General features: G+C 41.5%; 1 protein-coding gene across 3 annotated transcripts in view; it reads left to right on the forward strand.

Annotated features, from left to right (window-relative positions):
- si:ch211-1i11.3 (mitogen-activated protein kinase kinase kinase 5) overlaps window positions 1-21,056 on the forward strand; it is a 116,151-nt gene extending 95,095 nt beyond the window's left edge. For all 3 annotated transcript variants that reach the window (XM_039739906.1, XM_039739907.1, XM_039739908.1), the window contains exons 27-29: window positions 12,998-13,104; window positions 14,608-14,684; window positions 20,284-21,056. In XM_039739906.1, coding sequence (XP_039595840.1) covers window positions 12,998-13,104; window positions 14,608-14,684; window positions 20,284-20,374 — 275 coding nt within the window. In that variant the 3' untranslated portion in view covers window positions 20,375-21,056. The remainder of the gene's footprint in view (window positions 1-12,997; window positions 13,105-14,607; window positions 14,685-20,283) is intronic.
- The last annotated feature ends 1,526 nt before the right edge of the window (window positions 21,057-22,582 follow it).

Consider the following 22,582-nt stretch of genomic DNA (forward strand, 5'->3'; position numbering starts at 1 on the left):
TACTTACCTTCCGCTTGGCCAGAGATACCTTGCCAACTTTTTACATTTTTGGCGAAGAGATCACAGCTATATTCTCACCCCTGATAGCAAAACCAAAAATATTGTATATCAAGAGGTCCCCCGATACAAAAGCTATCATTATAAATTCTTCTCAATACAAATTATGTTTTTATTATTTATTTTTAAACTGTCCTAATTTACTACTACTCAGGCGAAGCCACGGGGGACAGCTAATTCTGTATATGTTTGATACTAAATTGATTTTAATTAAAGCCAGTTTACAGAACACACTTCGTGCCATTAGAGGTTATGGTTTAATACTGTAAACCAGTGCCAAAAATTGTTTAATGTGTCTTCAATATTAATATATTTAAAATTAAGTAGTAATCTTATTGGACAAAGCATACTATTGCCTCATTTGGAAGGAGCAGATGTTGGATTTGTTTACGCTCTATTATTTTGAAATCATGCTAACTTCTTGCTTAAAGAAAATAGATTTGTATGAATTGTCTAAAGTGTTTTTAAATGCTGAAAATCTGAACATTTTTCCAATGTAGTTTTAAATGTGTGCTGTACCCAGGCTTAAAAATGATTCTCAATCACATCATTGCTTAAAAAACATTTATTGGACAGAGACATAATTTCAGCAGTAAATCTTTGACCTGTCTTTTTAAAATTGGTTTATTTTACACTGTTGGTTGCACTAATGTATAGGTCTCCAACACCAGTCTGGGAGTGCTACTGTGGTTGCAGGCGTTCATTTTCTTAATTAGTGGCCCTTTTTCGCTGCTAATTGACTCTTTTGCCTTTATTTTAATTGGCTTGCTGCTCTGACCCCTTAATTGTTTCTTTTTTCTTTAATTAGCAACCAAACAATAATAAAATACAAAATGAGCCAAAATGTATCCATCATACAATATCTGAAAATAAAAGAAGGCAAAGGTCTCAGATCTGCTCTTCTCTATGAAACATTTTGACAATGTCCTTAGAACAGGAAAATAAACAGTTCTGAAAATGTCTGCTGTGGCAAAATGAGAGCATCAGAAGGCCACAGAATTAAATAACTGGTTTAATTAACAGCAGGGATTGGCTTCTAATTTAGAAACTAGTTGAAGTGAAATAAGTTGGAGTTTGAGACCAGACTTAGCTGTTCATCTTTTGGCTCCCTTCTTGTTTTTGTAATTCAGATGACATAATCTTAAAAAAAAAAAAACTAAATTATAATGTAGGGAAAGAAGGTAATTAGCAGCAACATGTCACTAATTGAAAAACAGTATAAAAACCAAGACCAGGTTGAAGATCCCTGCACTAAAGGTGCAAAATTGCAGTTCTTGTTTTATACCATTAGGTGGAGACATTTTCCCATTATTGAATGGAAAGCAAAAAATGTAAATTACTTGTGCATTTTTCACCACGTTGTCATTGTGATGTTTGTGCCAATCTGTTTCTCTGTTTTTGTTTTTTTGTTTTATTTTACAGATTGTATTGATGAGATATTATAATTTCTTCAAGGGAAAGGACATAAAATGCAAAATAAATCATTAGCAGCCCCAGCTGAAAAATCGACTATAAACACATTGTTGTTGTATGTTTAGCTGCTTATATATTTAAATACTGTAGTAACTTGCAACTTAATATTTTAATAAGTAATTAGAAATTTGCTTGGATACACAGCATCTACAGAACCTCAAAGAACTGTATTTACTGCATTTCAAAAAAGCCAGTCTCACCCCTTTTAAAGTGTTACTAGCAAATAAATAAATATGTCTAGAAACAGCTATTTTTAGTCTAGCTTCCTGTATTTCATGCCTGCTGCTTTGCACAGTATTCAGATAATATTGACTGCCAATTTAATCCTTAAATTTATTTAATTTTGTCTTTATCTCTACTTGAAACTTTTGGCCAACACCCATTCAGCTTTGTAGCTCCTGCTCTGTTAAACTCAAGTGAATGTCCTGCCATTACTTCAGTGCATGACGATAGATTTGTCCACCAGCCTTAAAAAGGTCACTCTGCTCTTTTACTTTGTACCCTACTTGTAGTTTTATATTGTAGTTGTGTTCGATTGGAAATAGTTGCTTTTATTACCTAATACTAATTTGTCTACTAGTATTTCAGTGTACCCTACTTTGTAATTTTTCTCTCTAGCGATACCTGATCTGTGCAGCATCATGCATTATACTTTGTGTGTCACTAGTGCTGTGCACCCTGCCACCATTCTTTTGGATTTAGATGTGCTCCTTTTGATACACCCATTTAAAGTTTGTCAAGGATAATTAGGATCTGTGGTATCCGGGGTTAACTTCTCCAGGCTGGTGGTAAGGCTGTCGTCCTGGCATTGCAAGCAATCTTTGCTTCCATTTGGGAGACTGGCATCATCCCAACTGAATGGAAAACAGGACTTGTCGTCCCAATCTGGAAAGCGAAGGGTGATCGCCTGGATTACTACAATTACAGGGGGATAACACTGCTCTCAGTGCCGGGAAAAGTCCTTGCCAGGGTCGTCCTCAATAGGATTCGTGATCACTTGCTCACCTACCAGCGACCAGAGCAGTCTGGTTTTACACCTAAGAAGTCTACCATCGACCGCATCCTGCCACTGAGTGTTCTCATGGAGCGCAAACTCAACAGAGTTTCTTTGCAGCTTTTTTGTTGATTTTCGTAAAGCGTTCGACTCAGTTGATCGAGCTGCCCTGTGGGACATCCTGAGGGTTCACAGGATCACCTCGAGGTTTCTGGATATCGTGGCCGACCTGTACACTGGTACTGTGAGTGCTGTGCAGAGTGGAGGCAGGAACTCTGTGTTTTTTCCCCAGTTCATTCTGGGGTTCATCAGGGGTGTGTTCTGCTCCTACTCTGTTCAATGCTTGTATGGACTGGGTGTTGGGCAACTGGGGCTCAGTGGCTGTGGGGCATCTGTTCGTAAAGAAAGGTTCACAGATCTTGACTTTGCTGACAATGCTGTGATCTTTGCGGAGTCAATGGAGGCTCTGATCGGGGTGCTCAAGAGACTGAGCAAGGTGTCTGAGTGTCTGGGCTTGCGAGTGTCCTGAATAAAAATCAAGATCCAGGCCTTTAATGACCTCTTGGGCACAGGCATTAGCAGTGTGTCCGTCTGCGGAGAGAGTGTCAACCTTGTCAAGAGGTTTACTTACTTTGGTAGTGACATTCATGTCTCTGGTAACTCTACCCATGAAGAGTAGATGGATTGGGAGAGCATGGCGGGTCATGAGGTTGCTGGAAAGGGGTGTGTGGTGCTCCCAATATCTATGCAAAAGGACGACGGTCCAAGTCTTTAGAGTCCTGGTGCTTCCTGTCTTGCTATATGGTTGCGAGACATGGATGCTATCCAGTGACCTGAGGCAAAGACTGGACTCCTTTGGTACTGTGTCCCCTGAAAATCCTTGGATGCTGTTGGTTTGACTTTGTGTTGAATGAGCGGTTGCTCATGGAGTCTCGAATGAGGCACATTACCTGCGTTGTGAGGGAGCGTCAGTTACAACACTACGGCCATGTGGCGCGTTTCCCTGAGGGTGATCTGGCTCGTAAGATTCTCATTGTTGGGGACCTGAGTGGATGGATCAAGCCAAGGGGTCGCCCATGTAACACTTGGCTGCAGCAGATAGAGGGTCATTTCCGGAGGGTGTGACTGGACTGCACGTCTGCCTGGGGGGGGTTGCCAACCGGGATCGCGAGTTGTTTCGTAGTATAATGTGTGCGGCAACACACTGTACCAGTGCATGCTCCCCAACTTGACTTGACTTAGGATAACTGCAAGCTCCAGGATGTACCTGTTATTGATATGTTTCTTGTAATTGCTGTGTTATGTTTTGTTTTTTTTGGTATTGTTCAGTTTTTGTAAATCACCTTGTGATGATGCGTGCTATTGGCTATTAACCATCCATCCATCCTCTTCTCTTATTTGAGATCGGGTTTGCGGTGGCAGCAGCTTGAGCAGAGATGCCCAGACTTCTCTCTCCTTGGCCGCTTCTTCTAGCTCTTCCGAGGGAATCCCGAGGCTTTCCCAGGCCAGCCAAGAGACATTGTCCCACCAGCGTGTACTGGGTCAACCCTGGGGCTTCCTCCCAGTTGGACGTGCCCGGAACACCTCACCAGGGAGGCGTCCAGGAGGCATCCTGATCAGATGCCCGAGCCACCTCATCTGACTCCTCTTGATGCAGAGGAGCAGCGGCTCTACTCTGAGCCCCTCCCGGATGACTGAGCTCCTCACCCTATCTTTAAGGGAAAGCCCAGACACCCTGCGGAGGAAACTCCTTTCAGCCGCTTGTATTCGCGATCTCGTTCTTTCGGGCACTACCCATAGCTCATGACCATAGGTGAGGGTAGGAACATAGATCAACTGGTAAATTGAGAGCTTTGCCTTACGGCTCAGCTCCTTTTTCACCACGACAGACCGATGCAAAGCCCGCATCACTGCGAATGCCGCACCGATCCGCCTGCCGATCTCACGCTCCATTCTTCCCTCACTCGTGAACAAGACCCTGAGATACTTGAACTCCTCCACTTGGGGCAGGATCTCACCCCCCCCAATCCCTGAGAGGGCACTCCACCCTTTTTCGGCTGAGGACCATGGTCTCGGATCTGGAGGTGCTGATTCCCATCCCAGCCGCTCCACACTTGGCTGCGAACCAATCCAGAGAGAGCTGACGATCACGGCCTGATGAAGCAACATCATCTGCAAAAAGCAGTGACCCAATCCTGAGTCCACCAAACCGGACCCCCTCAACACCCTGGATGCGCCTAGAAATTCTGTCCATAAAAGTTAGCTATAGCTATTAACCACTTATCAAATATTTTGCTTGTCCCCCTATACTCCACAAAATTTCTGAAGGTGTCTTGCAGTATCTGGCACCAAGACATTAGTGCCAGACCCTTTAAGTTTCCAAAACCTTTAAGCCCACTAAGCTGCAATGTGGGGATTCCTTGGCACATCTCACACATGCTCGATCGGATTGAAAGCTGCGGAATTTGGAGGCCATGTCAACACCTTGGACTCTTTGTTGCATTCATGAACAATTTTCGGTCTAGGTCTGATGCTTATATGTCCATTGTAGGCATTTTTGGCAGTGTACAAGGGTCTACATGGGCACTCTAACCGGTCTTTGGCTACACAGCCCTATATGCAGCAAGCCGCAATGCACTGTGTGTTCTGACTCCTTTATTCCATGCCCGGCATTGCATTTTTCAGCAATTTGTGATGCAGTCCCTTTTCTGTGGGATCGGAAAAGACAAACTAGCCTTTGCTCCCTACGTGCATCAATGAGCCTTGGGTCTTTATCTTTTACAGACTGAACATGGGGAGCTGGATCCCCATTCTAGTACACAGTCCTGATTGAAACTCTGCTTAATTGTAGGACTTGCACATTCACACTCTCACTCATATAAAGTCAGTTTGAAGCAGCCAAAAAATGCTACACTTTTGTTTTCAGGATTAGGGAGAAAACTGTAGCGCCTGCTGATAATCTTCTGTAACACTAGGGAATGAGACAAGAGAAGAGTTGGGGCAGCTCCATTGTGAACCCCGTTTAAAAGAGGAAAGAAGAAAAACAGTTAAAGTAATAAAGCCACTATAAAGATAAATGGCCGTGGCTGGTTTACACAAAAGGGTTAGGCTTGTAACTGTCTCAAGGTAGGAGCTGTGTCTCCTGCTCTCTCTGGACCAATATTGAATGTCTTCTTCCAATGGTTGGTGGTTTTATATGCGGTGGGATCCGGAATAAAAGGTACTTCCGAGGAAACAAATGAAGTGATGTTAGCCAGTCTCCATGTTCTCCCACAGATAAATGGTGGAGAAAGTATTATCGACTGTGTACTGCTTATCTTATCAGAGCCCTAAAATGAATTCCATAAGCACTGGTGTCTGACAATCCACAGACACACAAAGAAAATGTGCAGACTACACACAAAGACAGTGAATGGGCTTGATATCTAAACCAGGAGCTGTGTAACATCAGTACTAACCACTCTGCTACTTAAGAACTTGACTTTTACTTTCAAAAACTGATCTGGCAAAAAGGACAGCATATTCGTTTATTTTACCCTATGGATTCATACAAAAATAAGGAAGCTGAAATTCTTAAATAAAAAGCTATGTTTCTTGTAATTTGATAGAGGATCATTATTATGATGTAAAAAAAGGCATATTATTCTGTTAAATCTGGTCTGGACCAGATGTGATAAACCAAGTAAATAAAGCCCCTTTGTAAAACAAATTTATGAAACGGATATTTCAGCATTGCAGGTATCTCTTATTTAATACCTTCCTAAATGCCTAGTTCACTTTTCAAATGTAAGATAAATTTCTAAATTAAACAAATTATGTTGCTCCTGTATTATGTTAATAGCATTCTATCAATAAGCACACACCTCTAGGCCCTCATATGTTTCACATAGTTTCATCTTCCCCTGTATTACCAGGATATCATGCCTATATAATTAATAACTTTACTATAGGCTCTAGAGCACATTCTCATATTTACATCAACAATGCTCAAAATGTACATCTTAAACAAATATTTACTTAAACTCTCAAATTGTGGTAACAATATAGTGAAACATAACCTCAGTGAAAATATGAAATATGAAAATATGGTCCATCAACATTAGAATTAAAACCTACCCATTTTGACATCCAAAGAGAGAAAACTCCCTGAACTCTAGTCAGCAACATTCGTTTAGGAAACAAAACCTGAGGCACAGTGGTTCATCCATCCATCCATCCATCCATCCATCCATCCTCTTCCACTTATCCGAGGTCAGGTCGCAGGGGCAGCAGCTTGAGCAGGGAGGCCCAGACTTCCCTCTCACCGGCCACTTCTTCTGGCAATTCCGGGAGAATCCCAAGGTGTTCCCAGGCCAGCCGGGAGACATAGTCCCTCCAGCGTGTCCTGGGTCTTCCCCGGGGCCTGCTCCCGGTTGGACGTGCCTGGAACACCTCACCGGGGAAGCGTCCAGGAGGCATCCTGATCAGATGCCTGAGCCACTTCATCTGACTCCTCTCGATGTGGAGGAGCAGTGGCTCTACTCTGAGCCCCTCCCGGATGACTGAGCTTCTCACCCTATCTTTAAGGGAAAGCCCAGACACCCTACGGAGTAAACTAATTTCAACCACCTGCATTCGCTCATGACCATAGGTGAGGGTAGGAAGGTAGATCGATTGGTAAATTGAGAGCCTTGCCTTACGGCTCAGCTCCTTTTTTAACACAACAGACCAATGCAGAGCCCGCATCATTGCAGATGCCGCACCGATCCGCCTGTTGATCTCACGGTCCATTCTTCCCTCACTCGTAGACAAGACCCCGAGATACTGAATTCCTCCACTTGAGGCAGGATCTCTCCCCCAACTGCAAGAGGGCACCACCCTTCTCCGGCTAAGGGCCATGGTCTCGGATTTGGAGGTGCTGATTCCCATCCCAGCCGCTTCACACTCGGCTGAGAACCGCTCCAGAGAGAGCTTAAGATCACGGCTTGATGAAGCAAACAGGACAACATCATCTGCAAATAGCAGTGAGTCCACCCAACTGGACCCCCTCAACACCTTGTCTGCGCCTAGAAATTCTGTCCATAAAAGTTATGAACAGAATCGGTGACAAAGGGCAGCCCTGGCAGAGTCCAACTCTCATTGGAAACGGGCTCGACTTACTGCCGGCAATGCGTTCCAAGCTCTGACACCCATTGTACAGGGACCGAACAGCTCTTATCAGGGGGTCCAGTACCCCATACTACTGGAGCACCCCCCACAGGATTCCCCGAGGGACACTGTCGAATGCCTTTTCCAAGTCCACAAAACAAATGTAGACTGGTTGGGCAAACTCCCATGCACCCTCCAGGATTCTGCTAAGGGTGTAGAGCTGGTCCACTGTTCCACAACCAGGATGAAAACCACACTGTTCCTCCTGAATCCGAGGTTCAACTATCCGACGGACCCTCCTCTTCAGAACCCCGGAATAGACTTTTCCAGGGAGGCTGAGGAGTGTGATCCCTCTGTAGTTGGAACACACCCTCTGGTCCCCCTTTTTAAAGAGGGGGACAACCACCCAGGTCTGCCAATCCAGAGGCACTGTCCCCGAAGTCCATGCGATTGTGCAGAGACGTGTCGACAGTAATACAACATCCAGAGCCTTGAGGAACTCCGGGCGTATCTCATCCACCCCTGGGGCCCTGCCTGCCAGAGATGGGGGAGCCCACCTCCGAGTCCCCAGACTCTGCTCATTGGAAGGCATGTTAGTGGGATTGAGGAGGTCTTCAGAGAACCCCCACCAACCCACAACGTCCCGAGTCGAGGTCAGCTGCGCACCATCCCCACCATATATGGTGCTGACACAATACAGTTTACAGTTTATTTTTGTATAGCCCAAAATCACACAGGAAGTGCCGCAATGGGCTTTAACAGGCCCTGCCTTTTGACAGCCCCCCAGCCTTGACTCTCTGAGAAGACAAGGAAAAACTCCCAATAAAACCTTGTAGGGAAAATGGAAGAAACCTCGGAAAGGCAGTTCAAAGAGAGACCCCTTTCCAGGTAGGTTGGGCGTGCAGTGGGTGTCAAAAGTAGGGGGTCAATACAATACAATATACACAACAGAACAATTCCTTAAGACAGCATAATAAAAATTTTAGAATTACGGTTTAACAGTAGATGATATGACATAATTAGGTTTGGATATTTTTAGAGTCCTGGAGACCTCATCCATCTAGCTGCATCTCCATTTGGCCATGCCACGGCTGAAACGTTGCTCCGATGAAAGGACCCTCTTTCCCATGATTCCTGTGATCCTCCATCAGGGATGACTTTACCATAGGCAGGAAAACAACTTGGCAGATGGGCCGTGGCACCAATGGCCACATTTGGGTACCGAGAAAAGAAACAGAATAGGTGAGGGTTAGTATTCAAATATAATTATCATGTTACTTATGTTATAGTGCTAATGACTAACAACAGAGATGCAGTATGTACAGTTAATCAGCAGCTCTAGTCAGGATATGCTAAACTGAAGTAGTGAGTCTTCAGCCGGGATTTAAAGGCTGAGACCGAGGGGCATCTCTTATGGAAGCAGGAAGACCATTCCACAGTTTAGGGGCCCTGTAACTAAAAGCTCGACCTCCCACTGTTATTTTATTAATCCTTGGAATCCTAAGCAGACCGGCATCTTGAGATCTTAATGTGCTCAGGTTTGTAAGTCATGATAAGTTCAGACAAGTAAGCGGACCTTGGCCATTTAATGCTTTATATGTTAAAAGGAGGATTTTGAAATCTGCCCTAAACTTAACTGGGAGCCAGTGTAAAGATTTAAGAACTGGGGTTATGTGTTCATATTTTCTTGTTCTTGTAATAATTCTTGCAGCGCATTTTGGATTAACTGGAGGCTGTATAGAGAACAGTTTGAACAGCCAGTGAACACCGCATTGCAGTAGTCAATCCTACTAGAGATAAATGCATGAATTAATTTCTCACAATCCTGTTTATTTAGAAAGCGCCTTAATTTCCTAATATTTTTAAGATGAAAAAAACATGTTTTGGACGACTTTGTAATATACGCTTTAAATGACATGCTAGAGTCAAAGATAACACCTAGATTGCGGGCTGATTCAGTAAAATTAATTGGGATTCCAACTGAGTTAAATGATGACAAAATATTGCTGTGATCAGCGTCATTCCCTCCAACAATTAACATCTCTGTTTTATCTGTATTTAAAGACAAGTAGTTCTCATTCATCCATTCCTTTAATTCACTAACACAACTAATTAAAGACAACATCGGAGAAACTTCATTTGATTTAAATGAAAGGTATAACTGGGTGTCATCTGCATACGAGTGAAAATTAACATTATGTTTCCTAATGAGAGATCCCAGTGGAAGCATGTAAAGTGAAAACAGTAAAGGTCCCAGTACTGAGCCCTGCGGGACACCATATTGAACTTCTGTGTATAATGATGGAGTACTGTCTGCACATTTCTGTACATACTGGAATCGATTTGATAAATAAGAATTGAACCAAGCGAGCACGGGGCCTGTAAGCCCAACATTGTTTTCTAGCCTGTGCAGTAAAATAGAATGGTCAATGACACAGCACTGCTTCCCCCTCCTGAGACGCCGGACAGTGGACCAGAATCTCCTTGAAGCCATCTGAAAGTCGTTCTCCATGGCCTCCCCAAACTCCTCCCATGCCCGAGCTTTTGCCTCAGCAACCACCGAAGCCGCATTCTGCTTGGCCTGTCGGTGCCTATTAGCTGCCTCCAGAGTCTCACAGGACAAAAGGATCCTGTATGACTCCTCCTTCAGCTTGACGGCATCACTCACCACCGGTGTCCACCAGTGGGTTCGGGGATTTCTGCCACGACTGGCACTGACCACCTTGCGGCCACAGCTCCGGTCAGCCGCCTCAACAATAGAGGCACGGAACATGGCCCATTCGGACTCAATGACCCCCACCTCCCTCGGGACGTGGTCGAAGTTCTGTTGGACGTGGGAGTTGAAGCTACTTCTGACAGGGGACTCTGCCAGACGTTCCCAGCAGACCCTCACAACATGTTTGGGCCTATCAGGCCTAACTGGCATCCTCCCCAACCATCGAAGCCAACTCACCACCAGGTGGTGATCAGTTGACAGCTCTAATCATCCGAGTGTCCAAGACATGTGGCCACAAATCTGACGACACAACCACAAAGTCAATCATTGAACTGAGGCCTAGGGTGTCCTGGTGCCAAGTGCACATATGAACACTCCTATATTTGAACATGGTGTTCATTATGGACAATCCGTGACGAGCATAGAAGTCCAATAACAAAACACTGCTCGGGTTCAGATCAGGGGGGCCATTCCTCCCAATCACGCCTTTCCAGGTCTCTCTGTCATTGCCCACGTGAGCATTGAAGTCTCCTAGCACTACAAGGGAGTCCCCCAAAGGTATGCCCTCTAGCACCCCCTCCAGGGACTCCAAAAAGGGTGGGTACTCCAAGCTGCTGTTCGGCACATACGCACAAACAACAGTCAGGACCCTTACCCCCCATCCGAAGGCGGAGGGAGGCTACCTTCTCGTCTACCGGGGTAAACCCCAATGTACAGGCTCAAAGTTGGGGGGCAATAAGTATGCCCACACCCGCTCAGCGCCTGTCACTGGTGGCAACTCCAGAGTGGTAGAGAGTCCAGCCCCTCTCAAGGAGATTGGTTCCAAAGTCCAAGCTGTGCGTTGAGGTGAGCCCGACTATATCTAGCCGGAAACCTCTCAACCTCGCGCACTAGCTCAGGCTCCTTCACCTTCAGAGAGGTGACATTCCACGTCCCAAGAGCCAGCTTCTGTAGCTGAGGATTAGACCGCCAAGGTCCCCGCCTTCGGCCACCACCCAACTCACACTGCACCCGACCTCCTTGGCCCCTCCCATAGGTGGTGAGCCCATGAGAAGGTGGTTTATCCTTCATTCTAAAAACAAGTCACAGTTCTGATAGCTATGGCAACTGTTTGCTTCAGAAATTAGCATTAATCATTTTCGGTAATTAAAAATGGAATATAGTAATATATAAAATTAATCCACTCCTGTAGGGCACCTTGCTTTATTAGTTGTTATATTGCCAAACAGCCCCGGCCATCTTAAACATCTGTTGTATGTTGCAGATATATTGAGTTTCTTATAAACAGCACTTAAAAGATTGACCTTTAATGACATCATTAGACAGTCCAGTCTATATGCAAATAGATGCTAATTAAAATGAAAAATACTATTACTCTAATGGTTAAATATTGATGCTTTCGGTAGTCAATTAACAGTAGACATGCCTGTGGCTAAGAATGTCATTTTATATCTACAGGTCAGAGAATGACTGGGCTGTGTTAAAAGTTCAAATCCCACAGTGAATACGTTAGTGTGTTTTTTCAGGAAGTTAGGAGAATTGTACAAGTTTGAGGGCAGTTATTTTGTTATTAACCATCTGTTACACTTCATAGACATTTATTCTTTCATTCTGATTAATTTTGTTCAGTGTCACCTGTCCAAACTACAAAGAATTAATTCCTGAGCTCAACAATAGTAACAAATACTCTCATGTATTACAGTGAACGCAGCTCAAAGTGTTTTACAAAGTTTAAAATGCTTTCTTTATGAGATACAAGTGCATGCATATATGCTACTGTATATTGAATGCAAAACCAGAATCTCAACTAACTTGCTTTGGAAATTCTTGGAATAAAGTAGGGGTTGACAGTGAATTTCAACACCAGAGTGTTGAAAGTCATTTGAAAATATATGCGGTCGACCCTTTTCACTTGATATTTGGCAAACATTAAGTATCATCTAGCAAGCAGTGGATTTTTGTTGGCCTGATCATCATGTAAAGGAGATGAAATATAAAAATGCAACAGAGATTCATTGAATTTGTACATTTTGACTACCTTCGACTTTGATCAGCACTGCGCTACTTTGTTTTCCGTTCATTACATTTCGGGTGTAACCCCACAGATAACCTTCTTTTGACTACTATTTTAAACATATTTTCATTGCCCTGCTATTGTTTTGAAAAGCTGTGGAAATCATTTCTTTGGTTAAAGGCCTACTATATAAATCTCATGGACTTTCTGATAATGTTTGTACTTCAACTCTTAAAGTTTCAGGATTCAGGCCCACATAGCTGCTTCTGTATTCTGAAATGTTTAATCTCAAATACAATCAAGAACAGTTACTTTTCTCTTTGTCTTGCGTCTTCATTCTTAAGTGTTCTGCCCTGTTGAGTTTAATGAGTTGTCTACATCTTGATTTTCATTGCTTGCACAGGTGTACAGCTGTAATGCAGTAACAGAAATTATTAAACCGTATATAATTTAAATACACGAACACACATACTAGGCTAAACAGCAGTTTTGATTTGATTAACAGTTTGTGAGAATAAAAAATATGTTAGTGTTCTAATTGAGATATGGCCAAGTTGACGATGGAGGAGAGGAATACAAAAAACATAAGTAATTGGGATAATTTTCTTTCTTTCAGACATTCCCTTCAGGTCCAACCATTTCAAGGAATCAGAAGATTTAGAAAGCTCAGCATTAAGAAAGTGGCTTCTTTCTGTGGGTGCAGATGAAGACAGTACATCCAGAGTAAGAAAATTGGGAGTGTATCATGCTGTAACATGCTCTTTGTGTTTTGCTTTTTTCCACCCACTGCCTTACCAATGTACCCGGCAGCCAAAGGCGAAGTAGGAATGTTGGCCATCTGTTTTGATCCTGTTCAGTACCTTTAGCCAGCTCGGTTGCAAGCAGTTTTGTCAAGATGCACGGTGATAAGCTTAGTTGATTTTTGGTACACAAAATTATGTGTTTATGATAACAGGTAACAAAAGTGTATAGTGAATGTAGTCCATGGGAACTTAAACCCATTTCCTCCCATAGGATCAATGCTTCAGTATCTGCAGTTTTCATTTCTGTGGGTAACAAGAGTTAACTGAGATGATTTTCTCCTATAGGCTGGGTTGTCTAAGAGATGAGGAGTTAAAGTTGCCGCTGGCCAGTAAACGTTTGAACACTGAGCAGAGGAAAAAAACTCATCAAGGCTTCAGTTTCATTAAAAAAAAAAATTCTCTTTGCGCTATGCATTATGGTATCATGGAGACAGAAAAATCTTTCCTTGAGGCCTATCATACAAGTTACATCCTACCAGGAAGTAATACGCTATAAAAATAAAAATAGATCGGTTTTAGTAGTGAAATGTGTTTTAACACTCCTCTGTAATAAACTCTTGTCAGTGCCAGCTTCTACAACAAATCCAGATTTCACTTAATTTCTCCTTTTAACCTCTGTCTGCAGAGTGAAAAAGGATTTCAATTTGTTATTTTGCCATTCAGTACATTTGGGCTTTGGTCAAAAACATGACAGCTTTATATTTGTTAGTTTATGTATAATTTACTACATTGTCTAAATAAAGATTTTCACAGCTTAAATCTGGAGTTTGCCCACTCCCTTGTTTACTCCTTAACCTTTGCCATTTCTGTGTTGTCTGTGGCAACTGGCATCACAAGGTCCGCTACAGCAGTTAAGTGAGCACAAAACCAGCAGTACTCAGTGAATTGTTTCCTTGTGTCTCTGTGTCTTTCTAAATGGAGAAGGAAAAAAAGAACAAAGTTTTGCCTTTTTCACAGGTTTATATAGATGTGAGTTTTCCTTCTTTTGTATTGACTAACAACAAGAATGATAATTTAATCTTTGGGGTATAACTTATAAGATCCTTGCCACTACAATCATGGATCCTTAATGAATAAATGAAGAGATACAATGTGTTTGCTTGCATGCCATTAATGAAATGCGTCATCCTCGGGGGAGAGTCCTCGGTGTCTGCCAGACAACTTTTTTATTTATTTGCTTCCCACAATTGCTTTTGTATGCAAATGAATTTCTTGCCACTACCCTAATGCACTGTTTGAAGTGTTGGGGTCTTAATTTAATTATTCCTCTTTGAGATGGAAACACTGAGGCTGAATTTCTAAATCAGCCATACAGAGGACTATATGAAGTTAGCTAATACATCATTAATGTTTGTTCAGATAATTTTAAGTTTTTTAATCATGTTTTTATTTCCCAGCTTTAACAAGCACTTATGTTTTTCAGCTGCTTGCTCATGAATTTACTCTGCAGAGTTTGCTTTTTGTTGCCACAAAGGATGATCTGAAATACTGTGGAATAAGGTAAAAGCAAATAAGTATGTGCAATATTTTAAGTACACATTGATTTAACCTTTTTAATAAACCTGTGTTTAATTTTTAATAGATCATTTAAAAAATCTTTTTCAATTCAGAATTGTTTTTTTAAAGCGCACTTCCACTTATAAGCCCAAAAAATGGACAGTAATTAAATATGCTGTACAGTTAAAATAAAATGATAGAGAGAAAAGAACAAATGAATGAACAAACAAAAAAAATGTATTTATTCCCAGAGGAGATTTGGCTTTTTACAGAAGCTTATTAAATAAGTAAATAAATAAACACACACACTCGCACACTATGGTCATGACATGTAGTAAAAGCAATAAAATACAACATTAAAGCACAATCAAATAAAAAAGATTACTCATATTCAAAGAAATACTCATTCACTATATACTGTACAGTGGAACAGAAACAAAGGTCTGTGATACGGTTTGCATATTTGTAGCTAGAGATCACAAAGGGAGAAAATGAGTCGCATCTTAAAAGTTTTTTATCGATAAGCTTTCGACACCCTACAAGGTGTCATCATCAGGGGATAATGATTAGATATACAAGAAGCAAAGGCAATGTATAGCATTTGATGAAAGCACAGAAAGGTAGGTGGCTGTAAGAGGGGTGGATTAATACGGTGGTATCTTTTTTATTATTTGGGTGTTCTTCTTTTTAATCCTGCATATGCTTAAAAACATGGGACAAAACACAACACATATACAGGAATATCGAAATACTGTCAGAAAGAAAGACCCACAGTCTCTAATTTACACACATAGTTCCACTGGACACACGTTTAGCTATTACACTGAGAAAGTAAAATTCAGGTTCAATACTAAGAGTTCCAGAGAGCTAGCTGAATTGTGGCTCTCTAGTGAAAACACCATTAACAGACATTTGGACTTGAATCCAGCTTGGGCAGGTCATAAAAAGAAAGATACATGAAGTGTCATTGCAGGTGGCCAAAAATACAACGAATATGTAAGACCTAAAAACTGTGAAAACCACTGCAATAAATAAAAAGCAGTATGAACTGGTAATATCAAGACCACGTTCAATAGTTGTTATAAATTAAAATAATACGTCTTTAGTCTTGTTTTAAAAGTGAAGGCTAAAAGCATCTCTCTCTAATATTGATAGGTATGCCATTCCAGAGGTCAAGGACGCTAAAGCTGAGGGTTGTCTTTGCTACAGTACTTTTAGTTAATTAGAAAATTTTTAAAAAGCCTCTACTGTATGCTGAAATGGCAATGTGTTACCTGATGTATCGGTATTAATACATTTTTAAGGGAAAAGATGGAGGGGAGGGTAAGCCATATACTGTACGTCTTGATAGCAGCTATGGCATCATGCTGCACAAGGCACAGCTTTTGACTGCTAGCTTTCTGACTTACAAAGTGTGTATTGCTTGCAGATAGACAGATAGATCGATAGGTAGACATGAAAGGCAGTGATAGATAGATAGTTAGATGCTTTATTGATCCTGAGGGAAATTTAAGAAATTAATTCTTTGCTGCCCTTGCTGCTTATTCTAAAAAAAAGTAAGTGCAAACCCACAAAAAGAATTAAGGTGACAAATAACCAAAACAACACCACAAATCAACCAGGACTCGCATAATAATTTTGTGCTTAGCTTGTATTAAAGAATCTTTCAGTGCATAAGTCCACAAATAGGCTGTATCAGAAGACCCAAGGTAAAAGTCAAAATAGAGAAATGCAGCTGGTGCAGGTGCTCTTGGTGCTCTGGTTGTGTATCTTCTTCAAGATGTTGTAGGAGTGGGCAAAAATCTGGAGTGTTCAAGATTAGTAGAGGTAGCAGTTCAAAAGTCCCAGATTTGTGCGCATCAGCAGCCGTGGTGCCACATTAAATTTAGTTTTGAGCAATTGTGAGCTTTATGGTTTTACTTAAGGATAATATTGTTTTGATACAGAACCTAACTGGGAGTTTTGCAAGACAAAGTAAACTAATACACCAAAAACTGATTGCCTTAATGCTAGAATTATTAACAATAACACAAATGAGTTGAAGTTATATGTAGCTATGATAACACTGCAAAACAGAACCTTGGCCAAGTCCAAATGAAGATTAGTATAATGTAAATAAATGCACGTTATTTAGAAAAGACATGCAAAATCAAAAAGGTGGAATGTGTTTGTTTGCTTTAATAGAATGTTCGATTTAGAGCTGTGTTATAAAAAAGATATAACAGCACTAGAGAGAGCCAGGACGGGTGACTAGAGTGATTCCAGGACCATGGGGTGAGAGGTATGAAGAAACATTGAAGGAGCTGAATCATTTCAATATAAGGAAATGGGAGTTGGGCGGCACGGTGGCGCAGTGGTAGCGCTGCTGCCTCGCAGTTAGGAGACCTGGGTTCGCTTCCCGGGTCCTCCCTGCGTGGGTTTCCTCCGGGCGCTCCGGTTTCCTCCCACAGTCCAAAGACATGCAGGCTAGGTGGATTGGCGATTCTGAATTGGCCCTAGTGTGTGCTTGGTGTGTGGGTGTGTTTGTGTACATCCTGCAGTGGGTTGGCACGCTGCCCGGGATTGGTTCCTGCCTTGTGCCCTGTGTTTGCTGGGATTGGCTCCAGCAGACCCCCGTGACCCTGTGTTCGGATTCAGAAGGTTGGAAAATGGATGGTTGGAAATGGGAGTTAAGAGGAAACCCATTAGAAGTGTTTGCAATTATGAAAAGAATTACTAGAGTGCTTTTACTATGAAGTGAGTTTATCAACACAAGAACAGATGGAAACTAGTTAAGCATACGTTTTGCACAGTCGTTAAAGTTTTCCTCACGCCAAGAACTGCAGACATGGAATGCCTTATGAAATAGTGTGAATGATTCTACCTTGGGGACTTGCCCAGTTGATTTTTTTGTAAAAATTAGATAAGTAGGGATGGATGAGTATCTTGAATCTGAATGGCTTTTCTTGTCAAAAATATTCTTTTGACAAATACATACACACAGTATATAAAATAAATAAGTGAATTAAACAATAGTTCAATTGTGTGCTTGGCCAGCCCAACCCCTAACCGGGTCAGCTGTTGTGATTTGATTTGTTCACAAACACTAGGCCAGTGATGTCACCTGTCCACCCCCTCTGCTGATTTATATTGAAATTGCTGCATTACTTCATACCGTGATTTTTTTTTTCAAACCACCCACACTTTTTGCTATTAAAAGTAAAACACGCCTTTTCCCCTTTATGGTAGCAAGGAATTTAAGAAGCAAACTTAGACAGTACAGGTTGACAGATGAGATTAGACAGGAGTCCTCTTGGACTGTGATGTTTGCTAATGACATTGTGATCTGTAGCGAGAGTAGGGAGCAGGTCAAGGAGTCCCTGAAGAGGTGATTATATGGAATGAAGGTCAGTAGGAACAAGACGGAGTACATGTGTTGTGAATAAGAGGAAGGTTAGTGGAGTGGTGAGGATGCATGGAGTAGAGCTGGCAAAGGTGGATGAGTTTAAATACTTGGGATCAACAGTACAGATTAATGGGGATTGTGGAAGAGAAGTGAAGAAGAAAGTGCAGGCAGAGTGGAGTGGGTGGAGAAGAGTGTCAGGAGTAATTTGTGACAGATGAGTATCAGCAAAAGTGAAAGGGAAGGCCTACTGGACGGTAGTGAGACCAGCTATGTTATATGGGTTGGAGACGGTGGCACTGACCAGAAAGCAGGAGACAGAGCTGGAGGTGGCAGAGATAAAGATGCTAAGATTTGCGTTGGGTGTGACAAAGATGGACAGGATTTTGTTTTTGGACTTCTCTAGCGCCTTCAACACCATCCAACCTCTGCTCCTTAGAGACAAGCTGACTGAGATGGGAGTAGACTCACACCTGGTGGCATGGATTGTGGACTATCTTACAGACAGACCTCAATATGCGCGTCTTGGGAACTGCAGGTCTGACATTGTGTGCAGCAATACAGGGGCGCTGCAAGGGACTGTACTTTCTCCGGTCCTGTTCAATGTATATACATCAGACTTCCAATATGACTCGGAGTCCTGCCACGTGCAAAAGTTCGCTGATGACACTGCTATTGTGGGCTGCATCAGGAGTGGGCAGGAGGATGAGTACAGAAAGTTAATCAAAGACTTTGTTAAATGGTGCGACTCAAACCACTTACACCTTAACACCAGCAAGACCAAGGAGCTGGTGGTGGATTTTAGGAGGCCCAGGCCCCTCATGGACCCTGTGATCATCAGAGGTGACTGTGTGCAGAGGGTGCAGACCTTTAAATATCTGGGAGTGCAGCTGGATGACAAATTGGACTGGACTGCCAATACTGATGCTCTATGTAAGAAAGCTCAGAGCAGACTATACTTTCTGAGAAGGTTGGCATCCTTCAACATCTGCAGTAAGATGCTGCAGATGTTCTACCAGACGGTTGTGGCGAGTGCCTTCTTCTACGCGGTGGTGTGCTGGGGTGGCAGCATAAAGATGAAAGACGCCTCACGCCTGGACAAACTTGTTAAGAAGGCAGGCTCTATTGTAGGATTAAAGTTGGACAGTTTAACATCTGTGGCAGAGCGACGGGCACTAAGCAAACTCCTGTCAATCATGAATAATCCACTGCATCCACTGAACAGTGTCATCTCCAGGCAGAGGAGTAGCTTCAGTGACAGACTTTTGTCACCGTCCTGCTCCACTGACAAACTGAGGAGATCGTTCCTCCCCCACACTATGCGACTCTTCAATTCCACCCGGGGGAGTAAATGCGAACATTAATTTTATTTTAATTTTTTTCATTTTTATTACTATTTAATTTAATATAATACTGCTGCTGGATTATGTGAATTTCCCCTTGGGATTAATAAAGTATCTATCTATCTATCTATCTATCTATCTATCTATCTATCTATCTATCTATCTATCTATCTATCTATCAGGATTAGAAATGAGAACATTAGAGGGTCAGCTCAGGTTGGACAGTTTTGAGACAAAGTCAGAGAGGCGAGATTGCATTGGTTTGGACATGTGCAGAGGAGAGATGCTGGATATGTTAAAGATAGAGCTGCCAGGCAAGAGGAAAAGAGGAATGCCTAAGAGAAGATTTCTGGATGTGGTGATAGACGACATGCAAGTGGTGGGTGTGACAGATGCAGTGGACAGCAAGATATGGAACAAGATAATCCGCTGTGGTAACCCCTAACGGGAGCAGCCAAAAGAAGAAGAAGTGACAAAATATGCATTGTATTTTTTTTTTTTTTCACTTTTTGTACAGATTCTGTTTTGCTATGTGCTAAGTGTTACATTTATCTTATTTACTAAAACAAAATTGGGCTTTATGCTGGCTTCTGACAGTATGTAATGGCATGGATTACTTGGTTATTTCACAAACATTTTAGATTTGTAGATAATCCATATTAAAGATAATACCATCTCTCAAAAATTTATGGTGAAATTTAAAGCATTTTCCACATTGTTGACAAATCTAATGTGGTAAAAAACCAAGATCGGTCCTCACACAACACTAAGTGTTTCTAATTTCCTTCTCTGTCTCTCACATTTGTGGCACTTGTGTAACACAGGCATTGAGTGTGGATAATGAAGAATTCCTTTTGTTGTACCTTCTTTCCTTCAGGGGTGGAATGCTGTGTCGACTGTGGGCAACAATAGAGTCTTACAGAAAATTGCACACCAAAGAGCTGAGTGGAGCACCACAGGCCACTTGACAGCTTCATTGTGTAAAGATCTTTTGGACAACATAAAATTGAAGACGCCATTTAGAGAGACAAGACTGTGCAAGTGGAATCATGTTCTGATGAGCCCACGGAAAGCTAGAAACAAACATCAAAATACTCCACTGAAACGCATAAAGATAGAGACTTTTCAATATATTTTAATGAAATAATAAAAGTGACCCCAAAATCAAGATTTATTGACTTCATTTGACATCCACATTTTGTTTTATCAGCTGAATGGATTCACTGCAGCTCTGCAAGTCCTTCATTTTACAGACATTGACCTCTATTGAAAGGCCCTGTGTTCAGCAAAACATGTCTGGCCCTCCTGACTGGCAGAAAATTGTGTGCTTTCATCAGTAAGTAAGATTTTACACGTAGTTGGTGTACATATCATGCGTGTTGGACCTACTGGTTCAGGCAACAGAATTAAAGTAATAACTAATATTTAATTTATATGGGAAGAAAATATATTTTACCTATTAAATGCTGTGTTATTTAAAGTTAACCCCAAGTGCCATGTATATTCTGCTGTCCAACTATATGTATATTGCTGGACTCATTTCTGAAGGCATAGATATATATATGCATCTTGTTCAAAAGCATATTTTTTTAAATTGAAATGAAGTCTACACACTTTCATTAATTTGTCTGTTTATTTATTAAAAGTTTGCTTTAAAATCAGCATACATAATAATTAATGATGTCACATGTACAAAGCTAAATTCTCTTTGCTTCTATCTATCTATCTATCTATCTATCTATCTATCTATCTATCTATCTATCTATCATATAGTGCCTTTCATATCTATCTATCTATTATAAAGTATCTTTCATATCTATCTATCTTATCTATCTATCATATACTGCCTTTCAGCAAAAACGCAGACAGGTTTGGGAATTTTCAGGAACTTGGCGAAATCATTAAAGTCAGTGTGGAAGGAGAAACTGAAGTAGGATTATAATGGTGCAGTGGTCTTTGAAGTGTCCCTGAGGGCTAGGGAAGCGTCTGCCAACTATGGCGTACTGATTGTACCCAAAAATGTGTCCTGAGCTGTGAGGCAGCAGTGCTGTGCCACCATGCTTCCCTAACAATACCCCAAGTTCTCGTTCTCTGTTTTCCAAGCTCCTCTCACAACAGCTATCCATCACCCACAGAGTCTGTGAAGTGAACTACCAGCATTTACATACTCAGTGGGTTGTCCCTGTCGCGACCTGATCTGCGCTACATAGTGAGGAGCATAACAGTAAAGACACAACTTACAATGAATCTATACTGAACTGCAGAGTGTTTCACAATATTCTCTTTATCGTCAGCTAATACACCTCTCTAATTAATTTGCTATGAGTTGCGTATCTGCACATTAAGATTGTGGGATGTTGAGGGAAGTGTTTTTTTTTTGTTGTTTTTTTTTTTCTCTAAATGCAAATGAAATGTAAATCCAGCTGATGACATCATGTATGCCTTTATATGACCTAAATTATTCACATATGCACAGCACAAATTGAGCAGGTTGGACACTCTTATTCAACTTTGGCTGTTACAGCTCTGTGATTCCACACAAGCCTTGCAAAGCATCATGGGACTATGGAGGGGTAGGGTGCAGTTTGGTTAATCTGGTTTGTTCTCTGATAACAGTTTACATATAAGAAGTCTAATTTCTTCTAACCTGGTATCTATAAAATATGTTTGACTAATTTGAGTTCTGTGAGCCATCTGTTATAATGAATTTATAATGAATTTCCAGTGATCAATGAATAGCCTGAATTTGACATAACACTGAATGTGTCTCTGGCCTCCCTGATCGGTGCTCACTTAAAGCAGAAGGCAGAGGCTGTGCTGCCTGACGTGTTATTTACTAAACGTCCCTGTTGTGTGATGGATTCAGTGTTGCATTCATCACCGCCATCTAGTTGTGTGCATTAACTAAAATAATGTATTAATATTATTGTGGTTATTTTTTTTGTTCTGTTGCTAACAGGAGTAAACAACTCAAGTTAGATATTTTTTTTTAATTATTGCTAAATATAGATGTTTGCTGATTTTTTTTTTATGGTTACATTTCTAAAAGGCTTTGTGATGGTCTGAGAGTAATAATAATTATATTCCTATCAAACAGTTCTTCATCAGAACTTATGAAGTTCTGTTACCTTGCAGACATATGTCAGCTTTTAAAAAAGTTCAACTTATTACTTCGG

Source organism: Polypterus senegalus, chromosome 17 (genome assembly GCF_016835505.1).
Source record: "Polypterus senegalus isolate Bchr_013 chromosome 17, ASM1683550v1, whole genome shotgun sequence".
In the NCBI taxonomy this organism is placed as follows: Eukaryota; Metazoa; Chordata; class Cladistia; order Polypteriformes; family Polypteridae; genus Polypterus; species Polypterus senegalus.